Genomic DNA, 27,792 nt, shown 5'->3' on the forward strand with positions numbered 1-27,792 from the left:
AGTTCCCTGCAAGTTTAAAAAAATATATATGCATGTGTTAGCGATTTTATAAATATATCTGTGAAAATTGCTGAAATAGCATTAAGTAGTTTTCCTTTCCACACAAGCTAAATAAAGTTAGCAAATTTTATGTTAATTAAAACGGCATATAATGCTAGCCCTATCAAGGGATACTTAAATTGACTTTTCCTCCAAGCTAACTGTAAAAATGGAAAAATATTGTTCCTATTCCTGCAGTGGCATTCTGTTCGGGACATATTATTGCAGATTTCCATATTTCTGTTTGGAGAAAGTGCTTACATTCAGTTTGTGACAAAACTACTTTTCAGCTTAACAGCACTTTTTGTGACATTAGGTTTTTTTAAGCACTTTATCAGCATTTTTTTTTCTTAATCAGACTATGCCCTAAAGATACCCAAGAAGAAAAATGGTTTCCTTATGCTGTAGTTACATGGGTATTCTTCCAAGTCACGTATGGAAGTCCATCACCTGTTCCTGTGTTCTGTCTATGGCATTGAGGGCCAACCGGTTTGAGTTGGCCGTATATAAACTAGATTAGGACACTAAAATAACCTCCCTTTCCTCTGCTATTTTAAATTTGTATATACTTTTGTTTTCTGACCTGATTCTGTCCATTGATACCTGTATGGGCAAAAGGAAGGAGCGGATATGGAAGCTGTAGAAGGCACGTTGCTGCTGAAAAGACTTAGGAAGAACCATCTAAAGCTATTGTTGGGCTTTGTCAAGAAAAATAGTTGCTGTCATGCTCAGTCCAACAGAGAAGCCACAGAAGGATCAGTCAGCTGTGCAAGCTGAGGGCTACGTTGGAGCAGGCTTGGCAGATCCAGTGACGAACTGCAGTTGAGATGATGTCAGTACAACTCTCAAGGGTGTGAGCTCAAGGGTTAAGTATGGTCACATTTCGGAGTTAATTTAAGTATCAAATCCTGAAGCAGCAGCTAGGAGGCAACTTCTCAGATATCCTGGGGATGTTTTGTGACAATAGGGTAGCCCTAGTTTTGCCTCTTTCCTTGCACACACCAACTCAAACTAAATTTTTATCCAAAAATATTTTTAATTTTTTTTTTCCTTCTAAATCAGCTGTGGTGGTGAGGCAATTCATGTGCTCATTTGATCCATGTCGTCCTGTCAGCACCCCTAAAAATGAGCATTTATTTTCCACTGACCTTTAGAAACGGTGCATCTTGCAACATTATTAAACCATGGAGTACCCACTCTGGGTCTTATTTCCCCTCTGGATATAAATTATTTTCCTGCAGCAAGGGCACAGACATCTGAACTCATAATATGTTTATGTTGTTAGGTTTTATTTGTACTATTTTATTTTCCAGGAACCTTAATCATGAGCCAAACTTCTATTGCAGTAGGCTGTTAAATGAAGACTGAAAAAATGAGCATTTCTATAAAGTGCTTTCAGTTGAAATAGATGGATGGGTACCAAGCATGGGAAACAAAAAGGCTGTGCATTTCTGCATGGTCGCCCGAGGTATACCTTGATATACCTTGCCTATCCCATCATCTGTTGATAGGGAGAGTCCAGAGAAGGGGCTGAAGGCCATCGATGAGGTACCTTTGCAAATGCTTTTCTAGGCTTGAGGGGTTATCCTGAGGTTAAAGGAGATCTGCAGTTAGGCAGTGTGTGCTAAGTGAGCCATGAAGGCTGTGTTCGCAGGCTCAGCAGAGAGGGAAGTTGATGCCCTGGTGCTTGTCGAGGGCTCAGACACTCTGAGCTGTACCACTGAATTACCGGGGCTGGGATTCAGGTCCAAATGCAAGTGCTTGTTGGGTTAAGGATGGGGATGCAGGTGTCTGAGCTCCTGATGATGAATATCCAGTTAATATTATCAGTGAAGCCTGGAGCTCTCCTAAAGCAGGCACCAACAAATGGTCCACTGAGCCACTCTAGATTCCCCAAGATGAGCAGATATGTGCTGTCCGCCTGTGAGACAGCAAAACAAGTCGAAACTCTTTGAGATTTAAACAAAAATGCCACACCTCACACTTGCAGTCTCTTTGGGCTGTAATTGAGATTTGCCTTACACTAGATAAATTGACAGTATAACTAAGACCTGCGAGAAAGACTAGCACAAGCTGTACCTTTTATGGTCATGGCTGTCAGTGATTTAATTAGAATAGACTTGTCTGTAGGGTGTAAGCTCAAGCCCAGCTTTCTTAAGAAATTCAGGAAATAAATTATATCCTCTGAATTGCATGATGTCCATAATGTCCTTTTATAATATAAGTTAATACTGCAAAATGTAAGAAAAAAATACAGGCCCCAGCTGCAAAGGACAGATCGAATTCAAACTATGCCAGTGCTGCTTGAAATTGGAAGATATTGCTCAAAGCTATCTTTAAAAAGGTCTATACCTTTAACAAAAAATAAGGAAAAAAAAAAAGTCTTCACTTGTGCAGATCACTAATAGTACTGAAACAAAAGACCATAAGGGAGTTTTTTGTTGTTTTTCTCATTTGCTGCACTGACTCAGTAAACCAATTCAAAGAAAATGCATAGGGAAATAAATCTTCCTCTGTAGACAAAAGAGATCATGTCCATATCTTACACTAAGTGATGAAATGAAACAAATACTGCCTTTCACTAGAAGTAAGAAATTCTCCTGGAGAGACTGCTATGTACAAAGTCAACTTTATTCAGTACTTTTACAGAGCTGGAAAGACAGTTCAGAGAATTATTGTTGAAAAAAAATTGATTTTTAGAAATAATACTGGTACTCCAATTACAATGCCACCTGATGAAATAACTGGAGACCTCATCTGCTTATGAATTAGACCACTATCACTGAAGCTGACTATAGAGCATGCATCATATGTAAATGCTCAGACCTGTTGTTTCTTTTGGCTTTTGGGTTTCAGTGTCACCAGCAACAACCTTTTTCTATATCCTTTTATCTTTGTCTTGGTTTGGTAGGCAGGATTTAAGCAAAGAGAGCAATATGGCGCTCTAATGCAGCATTAATGAAAATAATTCACAGTAGTTGTGCTGGTGGATACTGTAGTGTCTGGGGTGAGAAATGAAGAGCAGATTTGAGGAGCTGACCCCAGAACCAACTCAGATGCAGCAGAGGAGAAATGGAGAGTTGGAATAGCAAGAGGCATAGTAAGATGCATGGACTGCTCCACAAAACTAACTGCAGCACCCTCCTTTCTGATGGGAGAGAGGTAGAAATATAGGGGAGACCGTGCAAAGCCAACAGGAAGGGTTTGTGGGGACTGAGCAGTGAAATTGCAGGGAGTAATTGATTTTGAAGTGGAGACAAGCACGGACACTGGAGGGGAAAAGGCTGTCAGCACTGTAGTTATGAATTTTTTTATCATTGTGGATGCAGACAGGATACTCCTGCATGTCCCAGAGGTTCTTCTCATTCATAAAGCTGGCACACTGCCTAAAAAGCCCAGACTATGGTCTGTTTTGACACGGGTTAAGGGCTTATCTAAGCCTTTCTTGTAGTGTAAAAGAATCCAGTCATTGGTGTGGAATAATATATGGAAAATATGTCTGTGCAAGCTTTGTCTCCAGAGACATATATCTGGAAAAGCCATCAGGCTTCAGTTTCCACCATGGAATGGCATTTGTTCACCTTCATCTACAACATAACCATCCCTTCTTTCATGTGAAAGAGATTTAGGCCAAGCAGCCTACTGATGTAGTCACAGACAAAGGTTTTTGTTCATTTTCAGAGCTTCCTTAGGGAGTGCAGAACCTAAATCTTAACAGCTCTGCCTTTCCCAGCCTGTCTTTCAGCAAGGTATACACTGGAAGAAGAGAGCATCCTGTAGTGGATCCTGGAGGACGGGCACAGCTGTTTCTCCAGTCTGGAGAGTGTCAGATTTCTTTCTTGAGAACTGTCCCTCCATTACATTGTCTAAGGAATGGAGCTGAATGAAACACAAGCCTGAAAAAATCCACACCACCCCCCCCCCCCCCAATGTTTTTACAGATGTCCCACCCCATGACACACACACCCACCCCTCTACACATGCTTTGAATTTTAATTAACATTTGAAATCTTTTTGTTTCAAAACAACAGTTTCAAAATACTTTGGTTTAAACAGTTTGATAAAAGATCCGTGTTTTGCATTTGTTTCCCAAACTGAGTTTGTGTAGTCCTGTTTCAGAAAAAAGTTTTCAGTTTTTGCTTCAGCATGTGGGAAACACACATCGGAGTCTTTACCAGCCAAAAATAAAAAAAAAGCACTCCATGATTAATTTTTTCTAGATCCAAGTTTTAACGGGACAACACTCAGGACTGGATTTGGGACAGGGTCTTTCATCTGTATAATTCATCGAATGATCTCTGAAAAAGGTGATCATTTAAATCAGCTACTTTAATCTGGATTCAGTTAAAAAGCAAAGGAAAGAGATGGCATGAGATTTTTAGGGTTAAGCATTAGAAGCTGTCCTCCTGCTGCTGTTTTATGTTGGTTTTTTTAAATCACAAATAAATGCTGTGGGTTTGGTCCTTTCTAAATACTTAGAAGGAACAGTCCTTGCTCCGAAGTATACTCAGAAGCCAGGAAAAGGGCTACAATAACAGAAATTTATATACAAGTGAAACTGATTTACTCTGGACGGCAGTAAAAGGGAGGGCTCTATAAAGGACATGTGTGATGCATTTCTGCATCTTTCATGTGATCGTGCCATCTTATTTCTCTGTGTCCCAGTCACTTGGTGTAACTCAGGCAGCAGAAAGCAATAAAACCCAGTAGGACATTAGATGTACTGGTGTACACAGCCAGCTGGAGCAGACTGTCAGCATTCTGTGCATCTCCCAGTGGTACTGGTGGTCATTACGTAAAACTGCTCTGTGTCCGTCTAGAGAGGCTTTTATCAGAAAAGCCTTCCATTAGTGGGTGTAACATTTGTTAGTGCAACATGTGGTGAAGTTACCTGAGTAAACCAGTCTTGGGTATGATGTCCTGGATGATTGCTGTCATGGAGAGCAATGAAACTTGAATTATTAGTGGCTATTTAGGGTAAATGTGCTTCCATTTCAAGACTTGTGTATGCATGACGTTATTGTGCTCCAGAATATAGAAAGTTTAAGAGAATAATTAGAAATTTTCTTGGATAGCAAGAATATGAAGAGTTACTAGGAGAAATAGTTGGGATGAGGAGGATGTAGCACATCATGTTTCAGGGATTGCACTAGCTGCTGACAAGACTTTGTTGACCCCTGTCTGTACTGTCTGGGGAAACTTGTACCATGCTTAGGCTAAGGCGGGGTCCTGGTTGGTGTTTTTCACCTCTTGATAGAAGCTCCTTGTTGTAGGGCCGTGGAGAATATGATGGTGGGAGTTGGTTCAGTTGTTGGCAGAGAGAGAGAGAACAAAATTAGGCTATTAGGGAGGAGCCAATGGAATTATCAAGGAAGGTCTGCAAAGGTAAACTTAGCACTTTCTTTTCTTTCACTTTCTTTCACTTAGGCATAGTCCGCTCTGCCGCTGAATCGTTTTGTTGTTTTTCTGAAGGTACCTTGTCCTTCTTTCCCAGTACTGCACCCACTCTTTGTGGAAGCCCCTTCTTGGAGCCCATACCTTCTGCAGGGCCTCTCACCAATACTATGCAGAGGTGCAGTAGGGCCAAGCAGAACTTCCAGATCCCTGACGTCTGAGGTCACTCCCTCCACTTGTGTCTGCAGTGTGGTATTTTCTCTTGTGCTGGGTCAATTTGGACTGTTGATTATTTTTGTTTGAATGGCAAAGCCTTTTTTAAGTGATGGATAGTCTTGACCAGGTGTCTCCTGATGGCACTAGAGCTCCTTAACTGCAGGACCCTCCTGCAATAGCAGCTGAACCAACATCCCCAGAAGACGATGCAGGGCTTCCCAAGAATTGTCAATTGTATCAGTGCATCCCAAGGCACATCTTTCTGAGGATTTTTTAATTGTGCTCACATTTGAAGCACTCTACAAGTGCTAATGTTTTTGGTGGGATGACTCCATGTCTGTTCCGAGTTGCAATGAAAGCAGATCGTGGGAGGCAAGTGCGTCTGCAGGTCCCTTTTATGGTCACTTTGCTCCATCTATCGGTGAGAGACTGTCATCTCTTCTGGCTGAATTTTACAAGTGTATTCTAAAAAGACCACTTATCTGCTACCTTCTCTGTCAAACCATGCCACAGATAACTCCTTGTCCTCACATTTTTACACCATTTTCTTCTCCTCAGCTACCTTCTTCCTTAAATGTGAAATGCTAATATTGATCCATGACTCGTAATACCTTAATCACAAAAGCTGTGCTTTGTGATATTGAATGGTGACAGGGAAAATGCTGACTCGAGGTTCTCTATCTTGTATCGGTTGCTCAGTTTCAATTCTTTACAGAGTATTTGGCCGGATGGGGGGTTGTTTGTTGATTTTTTTAAGTACAAACACACCAGAACTCCCCCTATCCTGAAAACTGAAAATGAATGAAATCTTCATGTTAGAAAGACAGAAAGAGACAGCCAGGGTAAAATTTCCCTTCAGTCATACATTAATTTCTCACATTCATCATCATGTTGTTTGCTTAAGTCTTGATCCAAAAAATACATGAACACATGCTTCATTCTGAGCACAGGAGAAGTCCTATCTTCTCCGCAGTTGAAACAAACACCTCTGCATCTCAGGCAACCTGTTAAGATCTGTCGAGTATGGAAACAAATTTCTCAGCTAGGAAGCCAAATTTAACAAATTGCTCAATAAGCAAAAATAAATCCCTCTGAAAATTGGATGGCTATTGAGAGAATATTTTCCCTCAGAGAAACAGTTGTTGCAGGGAGATGAGTAAGAAAGACTGTTAGGGCATTTCCAACTGAATGTGGGCATTGAAATGAGGACCTTTCACTATCAACAAGGTTAATGCAGAGCATTTGTTTTAAAACACTTGATTCTCTACATTGTTTCTCCATACTCTTGGATTCATATTTTTACCCCCACTACCCCCCCCCCCCAAAAAAAAAAAAAAAGCCCAAACCATGAGGCTATTCCATTCATTAGTTACTTCAGACATCTTTTTGCAGAGATAAATTGTCCACCTGAAAACAACATTAATCAAGATTAGCCTGGATGCTACAAGAGATCCCACTGGACAAGCTTTGTATTGTATATTACCATTGATGGCTTTCAACTCCTACAGCTCTTGTACTGGAGTGGAGGATGGAGCTCACCTTGTAACAGTAGTAATTATTAGCTTAAGCAGGAGATCTTGTTTTGCTCCTGAGCATGGTTCCCTTGGAGCTCGCTTTGGTATCTTGTGGTTTTTTGGTAGAAGCGAATGAAATAAAGCTCAGTGCTTTTGCCCTTTTCGAATAGGGCCCTGACGGCACAAAGAAGGACCCAAGCCTTTCAGCAACTATCAGACAATTTGATAAATTGGTTTTGCTTCCTCTCTTACAGGGACCTCCAGGGCCCCCAGGCATTGCTGGACCCCCTGGACCACCTGGAGCACCAGTAAGAAAACAAGCTTGTTTTTTTTTTTGTTTATATCAAGGAGAAGAAAAAACGGCTGGGGAGAATTTTAGGTCATGGGTTTCAGAGGGAATTAAGTCAGAGCTTCTGGCAATGTGTGTTTTCTCTTGTATTTTCTCACTGAAAAGCCACAGCTGGTCCTAGAGGACAGCTTCTCTGTGCCGAGTGTTGGAACCACATTGGTGTTACCTGGGGATAGGTCAATGTCTACCGGACTCCCCATGGCAGACACCTGACTGCTGTGGAAGGCAAAATTGCATTTAAATTGAAAGCAGCAACCTCCAGTGAGGTTGCTGCAAAAGACAGAAATATTGATTGTGGTTTTTTTCTTCATTTTTCAGGGACTACCAGGAGAGATTGGAGTCTCTGGTAAAACTGGACCACCAGGACCAGCTGTAAGTGTTAAGGAATTGCTTCCTTTGCTCCCATGCTCTCCATTACTTCAGATACTTTAATTCTCTAGTCTTTGCTTCCTTTCCTGCAGCTTGTCTTCAGGCAAGGTTTTAATGTGGGCTCCATTGCTGTCATCTTTAATGCAGATGTTAGCCTCTGATACCTTTTATGAACGAGAATTTTACCAGATGCAGCTCCACTATTCCTACACACTGAGACCATGATGTTTTCTTTGCATGACACCTTTCAAAAGTTATTTTGCATTTGGCAAGAGATTGTTCTTTCAAACCTGGAGTTTCCTGAATTAGGCCAAAGAATTTAAATTAAAATCTCAAATTTAGCAGAGCATAGCAATTTCTGTCGGCTGTTGAGTCAAGAAAGGTGAATTATGAAATAGCATTAAGAAGTGCCACCTACACCCTGCAGTGTTTTGTAATTGACTGACACTGTAAAAAGGGGACGAAACTTTTTCTCGCCATTTTAAATGCATTACAGGAAGTAATTTTAATTCTTATCTTGCTGAACAATTCTGTCACTGTGTGTTGTATAATTTAATTTTAGGAGTCTATGTATTGTATAAGAAATTACCAATATTTGAAAGGAGAAATAGACTTTTAAAATAACTTTATAGCTACAGATAATGGAGACTTACAGAGGATGATAAGTAAAAATGTAATTTTTAAAGTTATTTAAGAACCCACAGTGCAAAGTTCTATACTGTTATTTCTCTGTGACAACACTGACATCCAGTGGTCATTCACCAAAACTGGGATACTGGAAAAAGGGCCGAGCAGATATATGCATTGTGAGACTTTTTGTTTAAGTCACGGTAGGGGAAAGGCAAAACAAAATGCGTGAGGTGATCCTTCTTTTCTTAAATTTAGGTCAGCAGCAAGAGGGATGAATGGAGTGTGCTTATGCTGAGCTTGTTAACAATCTAAAGAACAGATTCTTACGTCTTATGATTTTCCCTTGTTTAGGGGTTGCCTGGCAAAGATGGATTAAATGGGCTTCCTGGGCTTCCCGGTCAAAAGGTAAGTGATGCCACATACACTGGTATTAAGCTACTTACCTAGGCATCTTATCTGGGTGAACTAGCAAGCACAAGTGGGAAGGGGAGCAGATCTCCACAGCCAAACACTCCTCACCAGTCCCACACCGCTGAGCCATTGGTGAAGCTCCAGGGCAACATTAGCTGGTGTGATTGCACTGTACTGCGTCATTATGAAGATGGAGCTGGTTGTAAATACAGCAGGGATTAGAGATCCTCTTCCAGTCTTCAACTACTGCATCCAATTCAGCAAGCACAGCTGAGCATTGAAAACAGAAAAACTTCTGCTGTCACCCAGGAAAGCCAGAGACACTGACAAGTCAAGGCATGTGTCCAAGGTTCAGAGAAGAAGAACAAGTGTGGCAGGCTCCAAAGACATTATTTTCTTTCCTCCCTGAAGGGCTGGAAAGAAGAGATGCCATCTCTCTAAGTCTTTTTTTGTGGCAGAAAGACAGTTCTTCATTATTTCCTACTTCTTATGCCCCATTTAAAAGCTTCTACAAATGACAGATTGGGAAGAGTTGTCTCCTCTGCTGTCTGCAGTGGGAGAAGGGAGATAGGAGATGTAGAGGTTGGAGGCACTCTGGCTGTCTTGCCATCACTATGTAGGTAATTGTCAAAGAAATGTGCCATATTTTGCCTACAAAAGTTAAGCTAGGCTTTGGGCATGATGACACTATGTTGGAATAAGAATCACAACTCTTTAACCACCTGCTGCCTTGGATTGTGTTGGCAGTGGTCTTCTTGTCTCTGATACTTGAGAACTATGACCCCTACTTCTTCCAATAACACACTACATTTATACTTGCCTCTCTCAATGATGAAGAAAGGTGAAGAATTTGGAGCCTATAACAATTTTCTGAGGCTAAATAAATCTTTGGATCTTATCCACAGCCCTGTGTAGTACCTACTGCACTTCCCAGCTATATAGTGTGTTTCAGCTCTTACTCCACTGCAGTCTCTGCTTTCCATGCAGTCACCACCTGCACTGAAAGATAAGTTTCAAAGAATTTACCTAAGAGGCCCAGTGGCCAAAGTCCTAATTCCACAATATCTACTTTTTTTCTTAATAGAAATAATGTAGACTTTCTAACTACATGTATTTTGAAGAAACTGAATGGAAGTGGGTTTGGTTCAGCTAATTTGCTCTGGAATTCTTTACTGTAACAGGGTTGACTTTGTGTTATTCCAGAAATATTCCAGGAGGGTGATCGGTGCTGGAGATGTGATTGAAAACAGCACTAAAATGGCAAAACATTCCAGGAAACATATTTTCACATGGCTCCATTTACATCCTCAGGCTGATAGTGAGGATCTGAGTCAAAATATTCCTCATTGCCTGCAAACATGCTGCACTACCACAGGAGTTTTTATATAACTTCTTGTGTTCCCTACAGGGAGAACAAGGGGGAAAGGGTGAGGAAGGCTTTCCTGGAAAAGATGGCCCTAAGGTAAGGAGTTTTATTTCATAGTTTGCTGTAGCCATTGAGTCAATTAAGGAATGATTTTGGAAGGTCTTATACTGAATTCAGGAGGGTGAGACTCCTGTAAACTTAGAGGCATAAGAGGATAAGCAGATGTGGCTCATTGCCTTTCAGAGTTCATGATGTTTCAAAATACCAAATGCTGTTTGATGCTCCTTTTTCAAGTCTGCACGTGTAGGGACATTTGACTTGCCCTTGTGTTGGCTTCCAAGTATGGTTTCCAAGCCATCAAGAAGGTAATTTCAATGCCTTACAAGAAGTAGGTAGAAGAACATGGACCAGGACCCTAGGAGACACACTTTACTAATGAGAAAGGGTTCTTACAGAAGGGTCAGGTTCTTGCAATGTTAAAGTTTTGCTTTGGTTTTTCCAGGGTGAACCAGGAAGTCGTGGCCAACCTGGTGAGCAGGTAAGCAGGAAAAATAGTCTTAGCAGCAAGGCCTACCTGTCAGAGTGATATAAAATGACCACATGCAATAACAAAGCCATTTGCCAATAATGAGTTCCATGCAAATCATTTGCATCTGTGATTGAAGATGCAACAGATGAGTGGATGATACTCATGGCTGGATGGAGTAATGCAATAATTCCAGAGCAAAAATACGCTAAGTACAATTTTTTGTTGTATCCTGGAAAGTTCAATCGTCTTGTTCCTGGTGGATAGGGAAGAAAAAGAAGGCAGAGCGACTTAAAAGTGCTTGTTTTCTTTCGCACCTCACATTAATCCTAAGTGTTGGTTCTAGAAGGTGAGCAACTTACTTGTAACAATGTGATGTTGTCATTTCTAAGTTGTAAATGCTTGCTAGGAAATAACCCCACATGACTGTTAGAAATTAGACAGTTATCTTAGTCTTTTTGTGTTGGGATTTCGGTTTCATCAGACAACTGCTGAACTCAGTGAAGAACCAGGGAAATGTCCTGTGATTTCCTAAAGCACACAGCTGTCTAGAGCCTAATCAAAACCACTGACCATAGATGTTAACATTGTCATCCGAATGCCAACTTTTCAACTGTAGTATGAAAATCAGCAGAAAAAGAAATCTATATAAGACAGAGACTTGTATCTTTGACATACATCTTAGGATTTTGAGGTACAGAGCACATGCCAGCAATGGAAGAGTCTCAGAGCCTCAGTCTTCTCTTACATCTACCAGTCTCAGTCCAATTTTCTGCTATAAAGATGAAATGGGAGAATGGTCATGACCTCTGCTCCTGTGTTGTCTTGTGCGATAAAGCAGAATATGCACCACAAACTGGACTTAGAAGGAAGAAATTGTCCATGAGAAGTCTCATATAGAGGCTTTCCACACCTCCCCTACCTAATAGGTGGACCGTGATACCAGGTAAGGGGAGGTCAGCATGACTGCTGCTGGGCAAACAAACTGCTGGGATTGCAGCTGTTGGGCAAGCTTCGGCCCCGTGCACCAAGAGGTCAGACCTCCAACCAAAGCGCTTCCAGTCACTCTAGAACATCTCCTCACACAGGACTGTTTTGAATTCGAACACCACCTTCCAAAACACTTGCCTCTCTCTCCACAGTGTGGTGTTTTCCACACATTTAATAAATGTTCTCTTTTCTCTCACATCAGTCATAAATTAAAATATTGAATAGTGTAGGCCATTAGTGGACTTCATTTCATATATCCTCTGAATTTGACAGGAAACAGCTAATAACAGGTGTGTGACTGTAGTTTCTTCAATCAGTTGTACACCATCCTCCAGAGACCCTTCTACGCCATATTTCTGTAGTTTGGTAATGAGAACATCATGTTAGCCTTTGACAAATATCTTACTAATGTCAAGATACATCACATGAATGCTTTCTTCTTGTCTGCTTAGTTATTGTGTCAAAGGAGGGAACTGGATGGGTTTGACATGATGAGTTTTTAGCAAATCTACATTGGCTGTACAATTGGCTCATACAAGCTCATTGACACTCTGCTTCAGTACCTTTCCAGAGGCCAAAGTTACACCACATGTTTTTATTTTTCCTCCAAATTCTCCTTTTTTTTTCTTCTTTAATACCTTTAAATGTCTTTTCTTTAATAAAGGCCCTCTATTTGACTTCATGATCTCTGAGGTCTCATCATCAGCCAGGATCATGCAGTGGCTCTCAGAAAGCACCTCTCCCTCTGTCACCAAATGTCACTTCCTTTAGAATTCTTCAGACATCACCCTGATATTCCTTGTCATACTCAGTCACCAAAGCATCTTGTTCCTCACCTGATTTCTTCTGCAGATTCGTTCTTCTGCATCGGTATCATGATAATGTTTTGACTCTTTAAAGCAGGGATCACATTCTCTTAGTTCAGTATTCATGCAGCACTTAGAGCATTTGGGTCCTGTCCGCGACTGAGATCCTCTGTGGTATTGCACTACAAACGCAGATAGCAGCATAATTATAAATAGGAAACCACGTGGTTATTTTCAAATTACAAACTGAATCAATCTGGAGATAAATTTGAGAATACTTGATATAGAACCAACTTCATTTAGAACAAACCACATGATGCAGAGATCATAATTACTCCAGTAGCATGTGCTGTAAAGCAGAAGCTCAAAGGTAAGGTTCAAACAGAAAAAAATCCAAGTGTGCAATAGTGCATTCAGAAAATTCTACATCTGCTCATCAGGTAACACCTGTACCATTCAGATTAATACCTTGCAGTTTTTTGCATTTCCAGACTGCACCAGATCATTAAAAATGTAAAGAAAAGTTAGATTTAATTTTTTTAGCTGCTTTTATTTGCTTCTTTGGTCCTGCTATAGAGCTGCATGAAGAAAACATGTCCTAAATTCCATGTCAGTTAACAGTGTAACAGCAAAAAAAGAGAGGTCTCAGCTGCTGTTTTAAGTTATGATTTTCCAACAATAAGAAATTATTGTATAATCAAACTAACCTCATTCCCTTTCAGCAAACTACATCTATAATCGATTCCATGAGAACACCAGGGCAGATTCTGACCTCCAGCATAGTCCATATGTATCATGGTGTCACTAGGTATCAAGAAGAAACCATCTGCAGTCACTATGAGTTCTGAACAATTCTCAGTCTAATATCAGACATGCAAAGCAAAAGACAGCTAAATCAACATTTCATCCTTCCCAGCCTAAGGGCACTGTGGCTAGATTAACCTACCCTGAGCAGCAGACTTGGTGCATTTTTAACTGACATGAGTGAGAGAAGAGTTTGGCCCACCATTCTGACTTGTCATTCTTAATTATATTTGAGAGTAATGGGGTTAGTTAATAGAAGCAGTGCTTGATGCCTCTTTTTAGATTTCACACACTTCTTTTTGTTACTTTCAGGGTGAAGCAGGTCTTCCTGGTCCTCAAGGTTTACCTGGAGTGAGAGGAGAAAAAGGAGACCGCGTGAGTTACTCTGAGCTACAGCTTGATTTTTTTTTTTTTTTTTTGGCCATTTGGAGCCAGGAGGACTTATCTTGAGTGTCCCTAGATTTTGTTCTCTCTTGATGTGATTGCTGTGGTAGGCAGCTGATTGGCATGCATCAAGGTCACCAAGTACCCCTTCCAAAAAGTACTTTACTGCCTAGTGACTGTTTGTAATTGCAACAGAGGTGCTGATGAACAGAGTCTGTCCTAAATGCAGAGAGTTGTGACTGATGCTGTGCTGTTTGTAAGGCAGTAGAAGGGGTACAGTGCTCTTTAGATCTCACTTTCAGAAATACATGCCTGATGTAAGAACATTTTAAAAATTTAATAACAACAAAAATCACAAATCCCCCTTGTCACTGTGGCCAGGAGAATGCTCCATATAGTTAGATCATTTTCTAATGGACTACCTTTCACCCATACCCTGGTGTCTACTGCTTCCCCTGGTAAGCTCCAGACCTCCAGAGGCATTTATATACTGGAAAATAGTTGTATCAGGGGCCTGACAGTAAATATAGCCATGTAAATGAGGCCTCTACCCCTGATAACTAATTATATGCTTGAATGTGATCAAGAAGAATCAACTGAGGTCTTACCATTCAGTTTGCTATATCATATGTATTGTAGAGCACAGGATACAGAATACATTCTCTCCGTATATAAGATCATAGAAAAGTAGGTCAGATATCGCTTCTATTTGAATGCAGGATAAATCCATTTTGTGTATGCACTTTGAGGAGTATTTACATTATCCTTGTTAAGCATCTCCAATTAGATGACCAGGTTACCTGGGCGAAAGAGAGAGGTAGGCACCAGTGAGCGGATGATTCAGAAATCTTTAACATAAAAACCCTGGGTACTAGGAATGTCCGCTTTGGATCTTAATTCTTGTTCTGGTTCCTCTCTTGTCCAACTAGAAAAAAATCTGCTTTTTATAACTGCATCAGGCAGTAGGATCTTCTACATGCAAGTTGATTTGGGATTGGTGCTTTCCTTTCTGTGAACTTAATTGCTATCTGTTGGCTTTTGAAAGCAGTGTGGATTTTATGAAACCACCTCCAAACATTATGTTTTCATTTGCTTGCATTACATATTCGAGGATGGGGAAGACCAACTGAAAATGTAAAATATTCTAGTGGGACTGATGCAATCAACTCAAAACATGGATATTCCTTGCTTTCTTTTCCTACTTTTAGGGAGAAAAAGGAAAAGATGGTCTCCCAGGATGGAAAGGTGAAAGAGGAGAAAAGGTGAGTCATGAAATGAGCATGCTCCCCCTTAGACAAAAGAGGAAAAGAGGCAAGGGCACAGACACAAGTGATAGAAGAAAATATCTGAGGAAGATTAGAAACGTAGAAGTCTGTTAGCTGAGCCTTACTGAGAAGCAGCAGAGAAAGCTGCATGTGGGACAGAGACAACCATTTATTGAGTAATGCAAGAAATAGTAAGCAGCTGATTAAATCTAAGGACATTTTCTTTAGTTCAAGGAAACTTTTCTTTGTTTTAAAACTATCAGATAGAAATGAGCCTGGAATTAAATTCTAAAGAACTTCTCTGTGCCTGCCTGTGATGTGTTAGAATGATAATTTAAGGAATGGTCTGGGCTTCTGCCACCACAATACTATTAATTTTAGTGAAAATGAGAGATCTAGACAAAGATGATGTCCGCCAAAATTTACATTCAACCAATGTGAATGTGAAGGTGAAGATGAAACACTGACCTTGCAGATGCCTAGGGTTGTACAGTAAAAAATTTGTCCTCATTATAGTGGCAATAACCATCAGGAACTGGGTACCACTTTATTCTTCTTCCTAGGATACATCAGCCCTCAGTTTACCAGTAACTTTCACTATCTATGGAGGGCGAGAATTGGATTTAGAAACTCATATTTTTGGTGAAAAACAGAGGATTTTTTTTTTCCATCCACAAAAGAAGTTCAGATAAAATATGTTTTTCAATCAAGAATTTTAATAAACTTTAAATTAAAACATAAAATAAATTCCGTATCACTCCTACACTGGGTGGAATAACATTAGAATTTCATCGACCTGTGAAGTCAGATCAATGACAAACTTACAAAGTGATAAAGACAGCAAAATGAGAAACCTGTGTGGAGCAAAGCAAAGACAGCAGAAATTCTGGCCAAAGCAATAGGGTAAATTCCACCCATCAGAGAACTGCTATGGGATTTTCAGTGTCACTGAGCTGACAGGTTGTCATTGGGTTACATCTCATCTGGTAATGTTGCATCCTCTAGCTGATAATGTTGAATTTTATTTGGACATCTTTTTATATCCTTAGTTATATTTTTCTGCTATTTCTAGGGTGACATGGGTTCCCCTGGACCACCAGGCTTACCTGGAACGGTAAGTAAGATTGTGTTCTGTGCTGTTACAGTATTTAAGGCATCATCAAACTTCCTCACACAAATTCCTCAGAAACAAAGCTTTTCAAGATCCCTACTTCTCTGCGGAAACTGTAGGACTCATTTTCTCTAAGATTATCTCCCTTTCTTTCAGAGAAGCAATATCAAGGTGTACTTGGTCTTTCGGTTTCATGGGAATGTTGTGCTCTCCTGTGCCTCTTTGCAAACAGCGTTTTTGTATGCTCTTGCCTTGTGGTAGCACTTAAATTGAATGTATGATTTGTTTAGCAGCTGTGGAAGCTGTCTGAAGAAGATCATTGCTGAAAACAGGGAGCGTGTTCGTACAGATTTTCCATGGTGAGCTAGATTTTTCCAATAGAGAACTCAGGATAAGACTGGCTCTGAACAGATACCAGCGAACAACCACTTGTCTTCTTAGGGAACAATTCACCTTCTTCCAGGAAGAACAGGGGGTTCCACTTCCCATTGACATGAACTTATTGGGTGGAGGATTCAGCTTCAGCAATGCTGTAGCCTCCCGGAGCCTCCATCGCATACAGTGCCATGCTGTGCTGTAACCCCAGAAAGGCCGTGTCATCCCCGAGTTCATTCTGGATTCAGCACTGGATCCAACACACAAACCAGTCACACCTGATTGCAAGTACCCTTTTGCTAATAAAAAAAAAAAAAGAAGGATGAAGAAAACATCAATTTATTGTTTTATAAAATGAGCCTGCGAAATTACTTTTGAGAGCATGAGCATAATTACAATGAAGTTCACTACAGGCAATTGAACCAACATCCTCTGAATGTAATTATATAAACCTCACAGTTCCCTCCCACAAAATCTGAGTAAGCAGCTTGGAGTAAGCACCAGGAACAGGCCTGTCCTTGCAACAGGAGGGCTGATCCCAGTCACAGATCCTCCAAAAACTGGCAGATATCCACTTCTTGATTTTGCTTACCACCACTGGTTACAGGTGCCACAGTCACATTATGGAGAGAATTTGAATCAAGGTCTCTTGGTGAAAACCAAGTGCCTACATACCCTCATGCAGCAATGGAGGAGATGTTATAATTTATTCCCTAGTATTAGTCGGTCTTCTTTAGTCTGTGCCAAAGGCTGTTCCGTGGTATCATGGAGGAAGATTCCATGTGTATCACACAAGAATGATCCAGTCACAACACCAAGGATAAATCTGTTTTAGTCAAGGTGGACAAGGCAGCTCAGAAACACAGTACAACATGGCTAGACGCGGAGAAGATATGTCTGACTGCTCAAGCTTCATGTGTTTGTAGGGAAAATATATTTCTATTTTAGCTGTAAAAGTAGATGATGATTTTGAAAGGTCCTCATTTCATCAAGGACTAAATTTTTCTTCCTAATTTGATCAGTTTCAATGAAAAATATTGCCTCTCTTTACAAAACTTGATCCTTTTTTTTGTGGCTAGTCCTTCAGGATGACTATGTAATCCCTAAGACAACCATGTTGAGATCTGTATGTCTTGTACATGGTACAAAGCAGAGAGACAACACACCAAGCTCAGCCATGGAATTAGGAAATTTAATAATACCGAAAATGGCTCCAAGTGGAAGAGTGAGCTGGAGATTGCTAACAGTAAACTTGCTAACAAGGTTAAAGATTCTTTGGTTTTTCATAGCAGTGGGACATACAGGATGTTTTTGATTTTATACTCATACTTCAAATGCTCTAGCAAATGTCTGATATTTGTACGCTTTTTTTCCAAACAGCCAGATGTTACAATGAGTTGCTCATTTATAAACCCACTGATGGATATCTGGAATATATAATCTGTAATGACAAGGAGAATACATAAATTATTGCACTTCAAGGAAAATAGTCAATGCTGCTTTTAACACTCTGGTTTCTCTTCCAGACAGCCTTCTTCACCCCACACCCTAGGATTCCTGTAAGTAACATCCCAAATAAACATGACCTCTGGCTTATTGCCTCTTGTATCTGATAGACACACAGCATCTTGGTATTTTCCATGTTATTTAAATGTTTTCAGTAAAATCTCAGCTTGAGTCTGGGCAACTTCACCATTGTAACCAGCCATAATGAGAAATCCACGGCTGTCCTGGTAACAGCAGCATCCAAGCCAGCTGTGGGCAGGACGTAGCTGTGTACTGTCCCAGCCTCTTGAACGAAGTTTAAAATGAAGTTTTGTTTCCCACTTGCAGCACAGAGTGGGAAATACCTGGCATTACATAGGATTACACCATTGATATGTGAATAAGCTTGTTAAGGATCAGGAGGCTTTACAGCTTGTATAAATGGCAAAGGTAGGGTGTGAGAGCGCCATTAGAAAAGAAAGTGCGTATACCAGGTTTTTCAGAGGATGAGGAAGGAAATAGAAACATGAGACAGTACTGGAAATAGACAGAAGATTTCTTTGGTTCACTTTTCCCCTTGGCTTATAGATGCCTATATATATACTAAGGAAATATGCAGAACAATGACATCTTATGTGATCTTTGTAGTGCTACAGTCACAGAAGGGATTATTTCCTGCTTTGAGTGCATTACTCTTATAAATGAGCTGCAAGACAGTAAAGAATAAAAGGCTTGAAGTGTGTCAGCAGGCCAGATCACTGGGATTTTTCCATGTGCAAGATGAATGTGGGGATACTGTAGCACAGGTCTGCAAATAGTGTTGCAAGCTTTTGGAGGAGAAGGGGAGCTAAGGGTAGTTACCTTTGACTCACAGCTTTACAAATTAAGGTGTCAGAAGGTAGTGATCAGCCTTAGAAGAATGTTATGTGGTATGTTATAGAGGCTGCAGGACCAGCAGGGTGCTGAAAGTTGTCATCCACTCTCCAAAACACAATACCTGCCATTGCTTTCCGTGGAGTATGTGGTGTATAGTACCAGGGATCAATTTTGCACAGGCAGAGACAGGAAACACAGCCTAGATAGAAGGCAGCAGCACCATTACGCTATTTACTTATTATCAGTTAAATTCAATTGCATTTAAAAAACAGTTTAGTAATTGTCAGAAAAATCTCTGACCCAGTGAGTCTGAGCTCCTATTTACCCACCACCGCAGCTCTGTTGTGTGTTTTGGTTGCAGCCTGTGCTGTGAGCTCTACAGAAACTTGCTGATGCAGCAGGGCAGTGTGTGTGTGGGGGTTGGTTTCTTCCATGGGGTGCAGGGAACCTTTTCATGTTTATTTAGGCTAGTCAGTTAAAATCATTAACTATTTCTTGGAGACGAGGTGTGTGAGAACCACAGCGGTGGTCAGGTACGGTGGCTGGAAAGAGGCAAAAGCAGTAAACCAGGAGATGGCTCTTCACTTTGCCTTCTATCTCCCACAGCAGCTGGGCACAGCTGAGCCCCTGCTGCATTTGCTCTTCTTTAAGTGGCGCAGAAATGGCTAATGTGTTAATTGAGACTACAGAGGGACACTGCCGAGAGCAGGACAAGGAAGCTGTAAGCACTGATCTGGCCCAGGTTGGTAGCAGCTGTTAGATGTCGCTGCATCATTTCTGTTCATTGAGCTGTAGGAAGAAGTGGGTGGCAGTGGGTTAAGTCCAGCTGCCAGGGGCAGAGGTCTCCACAACATGCTGCACTAGCAGACAGTGTCAACAGTCTCAGCAGATAATCTTGGGTTTGGCAAATTTGGAAGCACTCGCAGGCAGATTTGCTGGCAGGTTGGGTTAAGAAATGCTGCCTCCACCCATGTTTGTGGCTGTGCAAAGACATTACACTGGAATTTTACCAATTTTGCATTACCATTGCAAGTCAAGTAGCAAGGAAAAAGCAGGAAAAAGGAGAATACTAAAAAAAATTTCCTCCCTTTACCTGTTGAGTTACTACTTCCGATTGCGGTCTTGTTTTCCCTGGTAGTACGTGCCCTTATTCCCACTCAGTAACACCATCCCTGTCTGCAAATTTGTTGCCGTGTGTCTGTTCCTTGTTGCTCTGCTCTCTCAAAAGAGTTTCAGAGCTTGAAATGTCATTACGCAAAACAACCTCCAGGCACAACCGTACCGGTTTGTTGCATAGGACCCCTTGCTTGAACGATTTTGGGTGGTCCCGTTATCTTCCTGAAGGCCACTAGATGGCATCAGGGACTGCCTGATTAAAAGTTGATCTAACGGGGTGCTGCTTGTAGAGTAAAATTCCTCCTATTATTTATCACAGATAATAATATTCATTCATGATGCATAATAAATACAGACATAAGTAATATTTATGCTGTTACATTTATTTTGTCAGTTAGAGAATCATTTGCAAACGGATTTTGAATTCCCAGGTGTTGCAGAAATGATTGGCAAATAGCTGATGTGAATAAAATTCAAGCTTATTTGTCTTGGGCTCTACATTTTGACTGATCACTATTCGTTGCGTGTGTATGTAGCTTAAATCACTGATGTTCTTACTCTTCCTTGATTGCACACTTGAAACACTTTGTATGATAAATAATGAATAAGTAATGATTGCTGTTGCCTGAATACATATGTTCATATAAATATACAAATGTGAGTATTCATGTAGTGCCTGGTTTATTCCAGCTAGTTCCATAATTGTGTGCTGTTCCTTTTCTATTTATGAAAAGCAGAAATATAGACTTATTGATTATTGTTCTGGAGCTCAGAAAAAAAAGATGATGGACTTCTGTCTGAAAGCATCTTCAATTTACTTTAAGGAGGAAGAACAGGAACAAATTAATCCTGTTAGTCAGTCATGGTGGTGCATGAAATAGTGTACTGACACTGCAGGAGGGAGCAGAAGTTGCATGAATGTATGGAGAAGTTAACAGAACTAGAGATCAAGAAAAGCTGCACAGTGCACATCTCTGGAAGGGCTCTCTTTTATAAGTGGAATAGGCAATTGTCTGTATGTGCGATAATTTTCCCTGTTGTAGGATGACATTAGGTCTGTGGTCCTACAGAGAGGTAGTGCAGTGATGCTGGTGCTTTTGCTGTTTGTCGTATCATCTGGCCTTTTAATACACTGGAGCTGAATTGATCAAATTTTGGAATGGCAAATTCTTTAATTACTGTTCTCTGAGGGAAAACTGTTCTCTTTTTAAACTGAACATTTTTGCAATTATTATCATAACAGTCCAAGTAGTCTAGACAATAATCTCTAAGTCTTAGTGTGTGATACCAGTTTTGATTCACTGATCTCAAAGTCCTTTGAAGAAGCTATTTGATGTCAGAAATAACTGATTGAAAGAGCCCTCTTACTGAACAAGACTAGTGTGACTTTCAGCGATGGAAATAGCTTTTATTTCTCTCTTTGTCTTATTGTTTTATATCAGGGTGAACCTGGACCAAAAGGGGAGAAAGGAGATCAAGGAACAAGCGGAGAACCTGTAAGCACATCCAAGTGTTTCTCCAGTTGGTTTTGAACTTTAGCAAGGAGAGCACATGAGAGCACTCTGTTTTAGAGAGAGAGGGTGGGACATGCTCCTTCCATAGTTTGGGTGCTTCTCTCATCAGAAATAGCCACAGTGGTGTGTGGCTTTGTATTGACTGTAGGGGAAGATACGTGACTACATGAATTTAAGCACCTAATTTATAGCTCTGGGCTTTTGTAGCTGAAAAGAGGACTAAGGGGTTTGCGAGACAGAGCTTGGCTGACAGCAAGGTTGTAGAGGATTTATGAAGGGCTTTTGAAGTGATGTGGCCCAGGTGAATTGTGCATTTGGCTACTCCATTTGTAGTATGGACTGTTCTTATTCTGGATGGAGCCCCCAGGAGAGACAGAGTCCTGTGCTGTCACAGCTCCCGTACAAACCACCCTTTCTTCTCTCAGTGGGAGGAAGGAGAAACATCTCCTTCTGCTCAGGAGAAGAAAGGAACAGTTTCCTTCAGCTCCTTCACCTCTCCCTCTGTTTTGTAGGGATTACCGGGAGTCCCAGGTGAACAAGGTGTCCCAGGACCTGCAGGAGTACAGGTAAGAGAGCCCAGCCTTGAAGAAAATCTTTTTATATGACCAGAGAGGGGTGCCTTCAAGGTCTATATCACTGTAAATTATTCTTCCCCTATACACCAACAGCCCATTTCTCCTTCCTCATTGGCTGGACATCAGGACAACGGGAGGAAAAGTAAAGCAGTAACATGGCATCTCTGTAGCATGATCAGTATTGTCTGAGACTCCTTCCAACTTTAGGATCATTCAAGAGGGCATCTTGTATTGATGACACTGAACCACAGGTCTCACAGATAACTTACTGCAGTACATTGCCAAAATATCACAGAGCATTCAGATTCAACCCCAGCTCACCCCAATTATCTTCTGAAAGTTTCTTGGCTCACACATATTATCTCCATTCATCACTGAGGTATATTTTCATGTCAACATGAGAGGGTATTCACTGTGTTGTCAGCTGTGCTGTGACCAAGCCGTATGTGAGCTACTACTTGGGCACCAACAGCTTAAACAGGTTAACAGCAGTCTTGACATTATCAAAAAAAACAGTAATGCCATGCAACTTTTAACTAACATCTGGTAAACGGGGGACTGATTAGTGAGTAGACCCTGTCCTGACAAAATCCTTAAGAAGGGGCTACATGATATGTAGGACTGGGACAAACCCTCTGGACTGTGATATTTTTTGACCATTTCTATATAGCTATTTGTATTTGAGAACTGCAGGCAAAACTTCCTCTGTACAGGGAGACTATCACAGTTGAGCTGGAAATGAAGTAGGTGGTAGGCCTGAGGACAGGAAAGAGTTTCACCCAAATGAATGCCTGCAAGTTTCAGCATCCTGTGCTGAGGAACAGCCTCTGAGCTGATCAGTCATTAGTAATTCTTCTTATGTCTCAGAGTTTTATTTTTATATTTCATTTTCTGACTGCACAGAGAACTGGGAGCCATTTCCTCAGCCGTTAAACTCCTCTGTGTATTGATTAACAAAAAACATTGCCTAGTGCATGTTCAGGCGTCTTGAAGTCTTTCTGGCAGGGAGTCCCATCCCTTCTCTAATCAGCTAGTATCTCCCTTCTCTCTGCACAGGGTACAAAGGGGCAGAAAGGAGCCCGAGGAGAAGCTGGAGCCCCTGGAGAGACTGTGAGTAACTGCTTCCCTTGCAGCATTTTTTTCCTGACAGCAACACCCCTGAAGGGACGCTGAAGTCAATGCTTTGCAGATTCACAGTCCCAGGCTGCTTTGAGCACAGGGCACATCCTAAGCTGCAGCTGGTTGAGTCACTGCTTGTGGGCAAGCAGGCAATCAGCCCAGCTCTAAATTGTGCATCTTTTGTTGGCCAAGTCTCTCCCTCTCTAACAAAATGCCCTCTTTTCTGGGTGAGGTGCCGGCAGAGCTTTTTACTGCGCTGCTATGTCAACCAAGCCCAGGCAGCCAGCTGGTGCAGGGAGCTCACTTAGCAGCAGCCTGAATTAGTTTTTGATCACAGTTGGTTTTAGGCTTCTTAGTCAATTCTACTCACTTTAATACAGGCTCATCACCAGAGGAATCATCAAATATCACTTTTTGAGGCACGTGTTACAGGCAGTGCTGCTGTTGTCTGACTGTGCTAAAGAACAGCAAAGGATTCATGTCCCGTTTTATTATTGTGAGAGGGTATAAGACCTTTGCAGCTAAACAAAAAGCCACATACTTTCTTTGCAAGCAGAGAAGGAAGACTGAAGAACTATTTGAAATAAAGATTGAGAGGGAGGATATTTGTGTCTGGGAGAAGGAGGGAATAGGAAATCCAAATTAAGCATCCTAGAGCACTGAAATTTTTCCTTCCACTTTTGTGTTCATGGCTTTTCTTCTTGGGCTTGTGCTTAGACAGTCTCTAGCAGTGCTTTGACTCTAAACTCTGAACTGCCTGTCCCCAGCTCTCTTTCACTTTTGGTTGAAGGACTTCTTATTCTAGGGAGAAAAAAAAAAAGGCCAAAACCATCCTGCTTCCACCAAAACTATTGTCCCATCCCACACAGTGGGGTAGGGGAAGGTGATCTTTTTTAATTCTCTGTGTAGTAATCCGCAATAACGGCACCAGGGTAGGTTTAGGCTAGACATTAGGAAAATTTTTTTCACTGAAGGGGTTGTCAGACATTGGAATAGGCTGCCCAGGGAGGTGGTTGAGTCACCATCCCTTAATGTGTTTAAAGGTCATTTGGATGTGGTGCTTGGAGATATGGTTTAGGGGTGTACTTTGTAGAGTACGGTTGATGGTTGGATTGATGATCTCAAAGATCTTTTCCTACCTGAATGATTCTATGATTCTATGATTCCAGAGGCTCATTTAAATCACAAGTTTACTTGCAATGCGGCGGAATTGTAAGAAACAAAACAACTTTGGCAAAAGAGTTCTCCTGAACAAAACAAAACAACTTCAACAAAAAAAGTTTGCTTAAAATAATTTGCATATATATACACAGTGCCTGAAAGTAAAAGGCGGGGTGGGGGGAAGAGAGGAAGAGTAGGAGAGAGAGATCACTAGTCCAGATTCCAGTCTTGGTCCAGCCAACAGGGGGGTGGGGTGTGGGGGGGTGTCTCTGCTTCCTAGGAGCGCTCTTCTGTGTGTTCTCTTCTTTTTTCTTCTTGATATGTTTCTTCTTATGTTTCTTCATCTGTTCTGTGTCACTTCTCTCCCTCCCTTTTATATTCACTGTATCAGTGCAACCCACCCCAATACTTAGTTTCAGGTTTCCCCCCTCCTCAGGTGATGTGTAGCATGATTTGCGTGGGTAGATGAGTGCTAATCTTCATTAATATATGCAACAGTTATTCATCAGCTATGATGGTCGTGAGAACAAAACAAGTTGGGCCAGAGCAGAACTACCCCATCTCTGCAGGGCTCTATCCTCCAGCCCCATCCTTCACAGGAGAGATAAGCAAATGTTGGTCTTATCAAGTCATTGAATGCAAGGCTGCATTATCCAGATTCCACACCATCCCCCCTGTCACTACAATTTTTGTTTTCAGAGTACTTTACCAGGGTTTGAGACATTTTAAGGGGAAGGCTTAGGAGGGCCTTTGCTTCTCCCTCTCCCTTATCTTCTTCCATCAGGCCACTCTTGTTTTAGGGAGTTACAAGTCAGCTCCTGCACCTATCCATTGGTTTTATTTCTTTGTATAACCTAGTGGCTCGAAGAATGTTAATGATATGGAAATGCAGGTATATGCAGGCACCTTTTTTTTTTTTTTTTTTTTTTTTGCCATCCTTTCACAGACTGCCACTGCTCCAAATATTTCTATTGGTTTGTAGACTGTGTCTGTAAATAGCATAGAAATGAGGAAACCTTTAATTCTTTTTTAGTGAGCCAAAGGCAACAGACATTCACTTTGTGAAGAGCTGTGTTGTGGAAGATTTTCAACATCTCACAACTGTTTGCATTGTCCTTCTGCAAGATATTACTGCCCAGCCCTTCCAGTGGAAAGGGTTTCTCTGTACTCTGCTCCAAGTCAGATTATTTCCGTCTGCTGCTGCAGATGTTTTTAGATAGTCTGTCTGGTTTAGCCCTAAACGAATTAGGTACACTGATAGAAATCCTCCTCTTTGCAAAGCTGTGATGACAGGTGACCCAGGCCAGTGCAGGGTGATGAGCAACTGCAGAGGTAGCAACTTCAACCTGAGATGGTGTCTTGGTTTGGAAGACGGGTGTCTGCTGAGGAAGGCAGGAGCCTCCCTTGAAATGGAAAATGCAACCCCCTTCCCTCAAAATTATTGTAATTTTGAAATTAAGGGGCCTTCAGGCAAAGATATGGGGAATAGGAATAACAGTTCTTTACTAATATATATATATATGTGTATATATATATATATAGATATAGATATATATATATATATAACACAAGGCAGGGAAAAACAAACAACCCCCTTGTGATAGGTAGAGACACGGACAATTTAAAGTGTCAAAATCCAATGCGAATTTTATTATATTAGCAAGCGAACAAGAGCAAAGGCAGCGCTGGGCGGCCGGGGAGTCTGCGCTCCGCCAACGGCTCGCAACTTCCCGCCTCGTGTAAGCACATTATATACAGTCTCATTTCCTGCATTCGTGATGTCACAATCAGGTCGATACTCTGCGCATGTTCCTTCTGTTGCTGGGGGGTCTTTCTCTGCCTCCTGGTGATCGTAAGGATGAAGGCTGAAGGTCTTCCTCGTTGCCCTGTGGGTGGACTTATGCAAGAATGTGACTACTCAACCCCCTCAGCTACGGGTCCTGTTGACTTATGCAAGAATGTCCTTCGGTTGGGCTATCAAGCCTTGCGGGCACATAAATCTTCCATCCATACCTTCCCATACAGGTTTAATGAACAAAGCACAATATGTTACTTATTACACCCTGGTTTACACTGACAGAGTCAGAAATACAACCTGACACCCTGTTAGGGTGGCAGTAACAGTCCGATAAGATGCTGGCTGCAGTCCTCCTGAAGCGATGGATGTAGTTCTGTTGAAGCAGCGGTCTTGTAAAAGGGTCTGGTCTTCCTCCGAAGGTCCAGTGGTAGGTAGGTAGCTCGTGTCCTCTGGAACTCCAGTGGGGGAAAAAACTCCTCTGGGAATCCAGTGGAAGAAGGCTGCTAGGGTGTTGGAGATCTCAGTTTATATTTAGCATGGACTGCTTGGCTCCTTCCCCCCGGGCGGAGCATCTCACCATGGGATGGGGAGTCCTGAGGCAGTTCCTTGATGGGCCATTAACAGGAGATAGTCCAGGAGCGAGTTATCGATGGGCCAGGCGATAAGGCATTGTTGTGCCCATTAACAGAAGATAGTCCAGAGGGAGGAGGCAGGGAGCACCGCCCCACCTGGTCTCAACAGCTCCTGAAGATGGTAATAGAATACTTTTTTGGGCACATTTTACACTGTAACCTAGGACAGATGGCCAAGTATAAAGGAAAACATAAAAATAACCTGGTAACCCCAAACATACATCTCTATGGGGACATAAATCCCCCCAAATATATGTCCTCCATGGATTTCTGGGGACACACATGGGCTTTCCCACCCTAAAAAGCTTTCACTTGCGGACAGAAATGGCCTGCGATACAGAACTGTAACGCTCTGAATGGTTTATGCTGTTCTTCTATTTACTAGAAATAAGTGTTCTCAGGTTTTGTTCCCCGGAGTAGAGAAAGCCAGAAAGTAGAGAAAATGTCAACAAAGCATATTTTGTTGACCTAGTTTTTTTATTTTAATAATAAAACAACATATTTCCCTGTGTTTATTCAATGTTTCGGGACCAGACTTTTCTTCCTGTATCTCAGCTAGATTTAGGTTTTATTTTGATGGAAGGTAATTTTAAGCTCCCGAAGAGAGTCTTCATCCATTTTGTATTGTTTCATGCTTCTTTACACTACAAAGCATTTCACAAAAATGCTATTTTTTGCTTTGTGCTTGTATAACACCTTGTCTGACATGAACTCCAATCTCACTGGAACATCTGGTTCCTGTGGTGGTACAGGTTGTGAATTACATATGCACACGCAGTTCATTTTCTTAAAACAGGGTGTCACTGGACCAGCAGGACCCCCAGGTCCAAGAGGCTTGCCAGGAAATGTGGTATGTATGCGCCAATGTATTTGTTTTCCTATCTGTGCTTTGATTTCTTTATTTAATATGTTTAATTTTGCCTTCCACGGGGTTTACTATTAGGTTCAAAAGGCTGTGTTTCATCAA

At 41.4% G+C, this 27,792-nt stretch overlaps 1 protein-coding gene across 1 annotated transcript in view; it reads left to right on the top strand.

Annotated features, from left to right (window-relative positions):
- COL22A1 (collagen type XXII alpha 1 chain) overlaps positions 1–27,792 on the top strand; it is a 210,153-nt gene that overhangs the window by 136,675 nt on the left and 45,686 nt on the right. Inside the window, exons 24-36 of the mRNA XM_086466066.1 lie at positions 7,418–7,471; positions 7,831–7,884; positions 8,863–8,916; positions 10,331–10,384; positions 10,791–10,826; positions 13,727–13,789; positions 15,007–15,060; positions 16,136–16,177; positions 18,076–18,108; positions 21,469–21,522; positions 22,053–22,106; positions 23,172–23,225; positions 27,622–27,675. Coding sequence (XP_086322192.1) covers positions 7,418–7,471; positions 7,831–7,884; positions 8,863–8,916; positions 10,331–10,384; positions 10,791–10,826; positions 13,727–13,789; positions 15,007–15,060; positions 16,136–16,177; positions 18,076–18,108; positions 21,469–21,522; positions 22,053–22,106; positions 23,172–23,225; positions 27,622–27,675 — 660 coding nt within the window. The remainder of the gene's footprint in view (positions 1–7,417; positions 7,472–7,830; positions 7,885–8,862; positions 8,917–10,330; positions 10,385–10,790; positions 10,827–13,726; positions 13,790–15,006; positions 15,061–16,135; positions 16,178–18,075; positions 18,109–21,468; positions 21,523–22,052; positions 22,107–23,171; positions 23,226–27,621; positions 27,676–27,792) is intronic.

The sequence above is a fragment of the Leptosomus discolor genome, chromosome 5 (genome assembly GCF_034619465.1).
Source record: "Leptosomus discolor isolate bLepDis1 chromosome 5, bLepDis1.hap2, whole genome shotgun sequence".
Taxonomy (NCBI): Eukaryota; Metazoa; Chordata; class Aves; order Leptosomiformes; family Leptosomidae; genus Leptosomus; species Leptosomus discolor.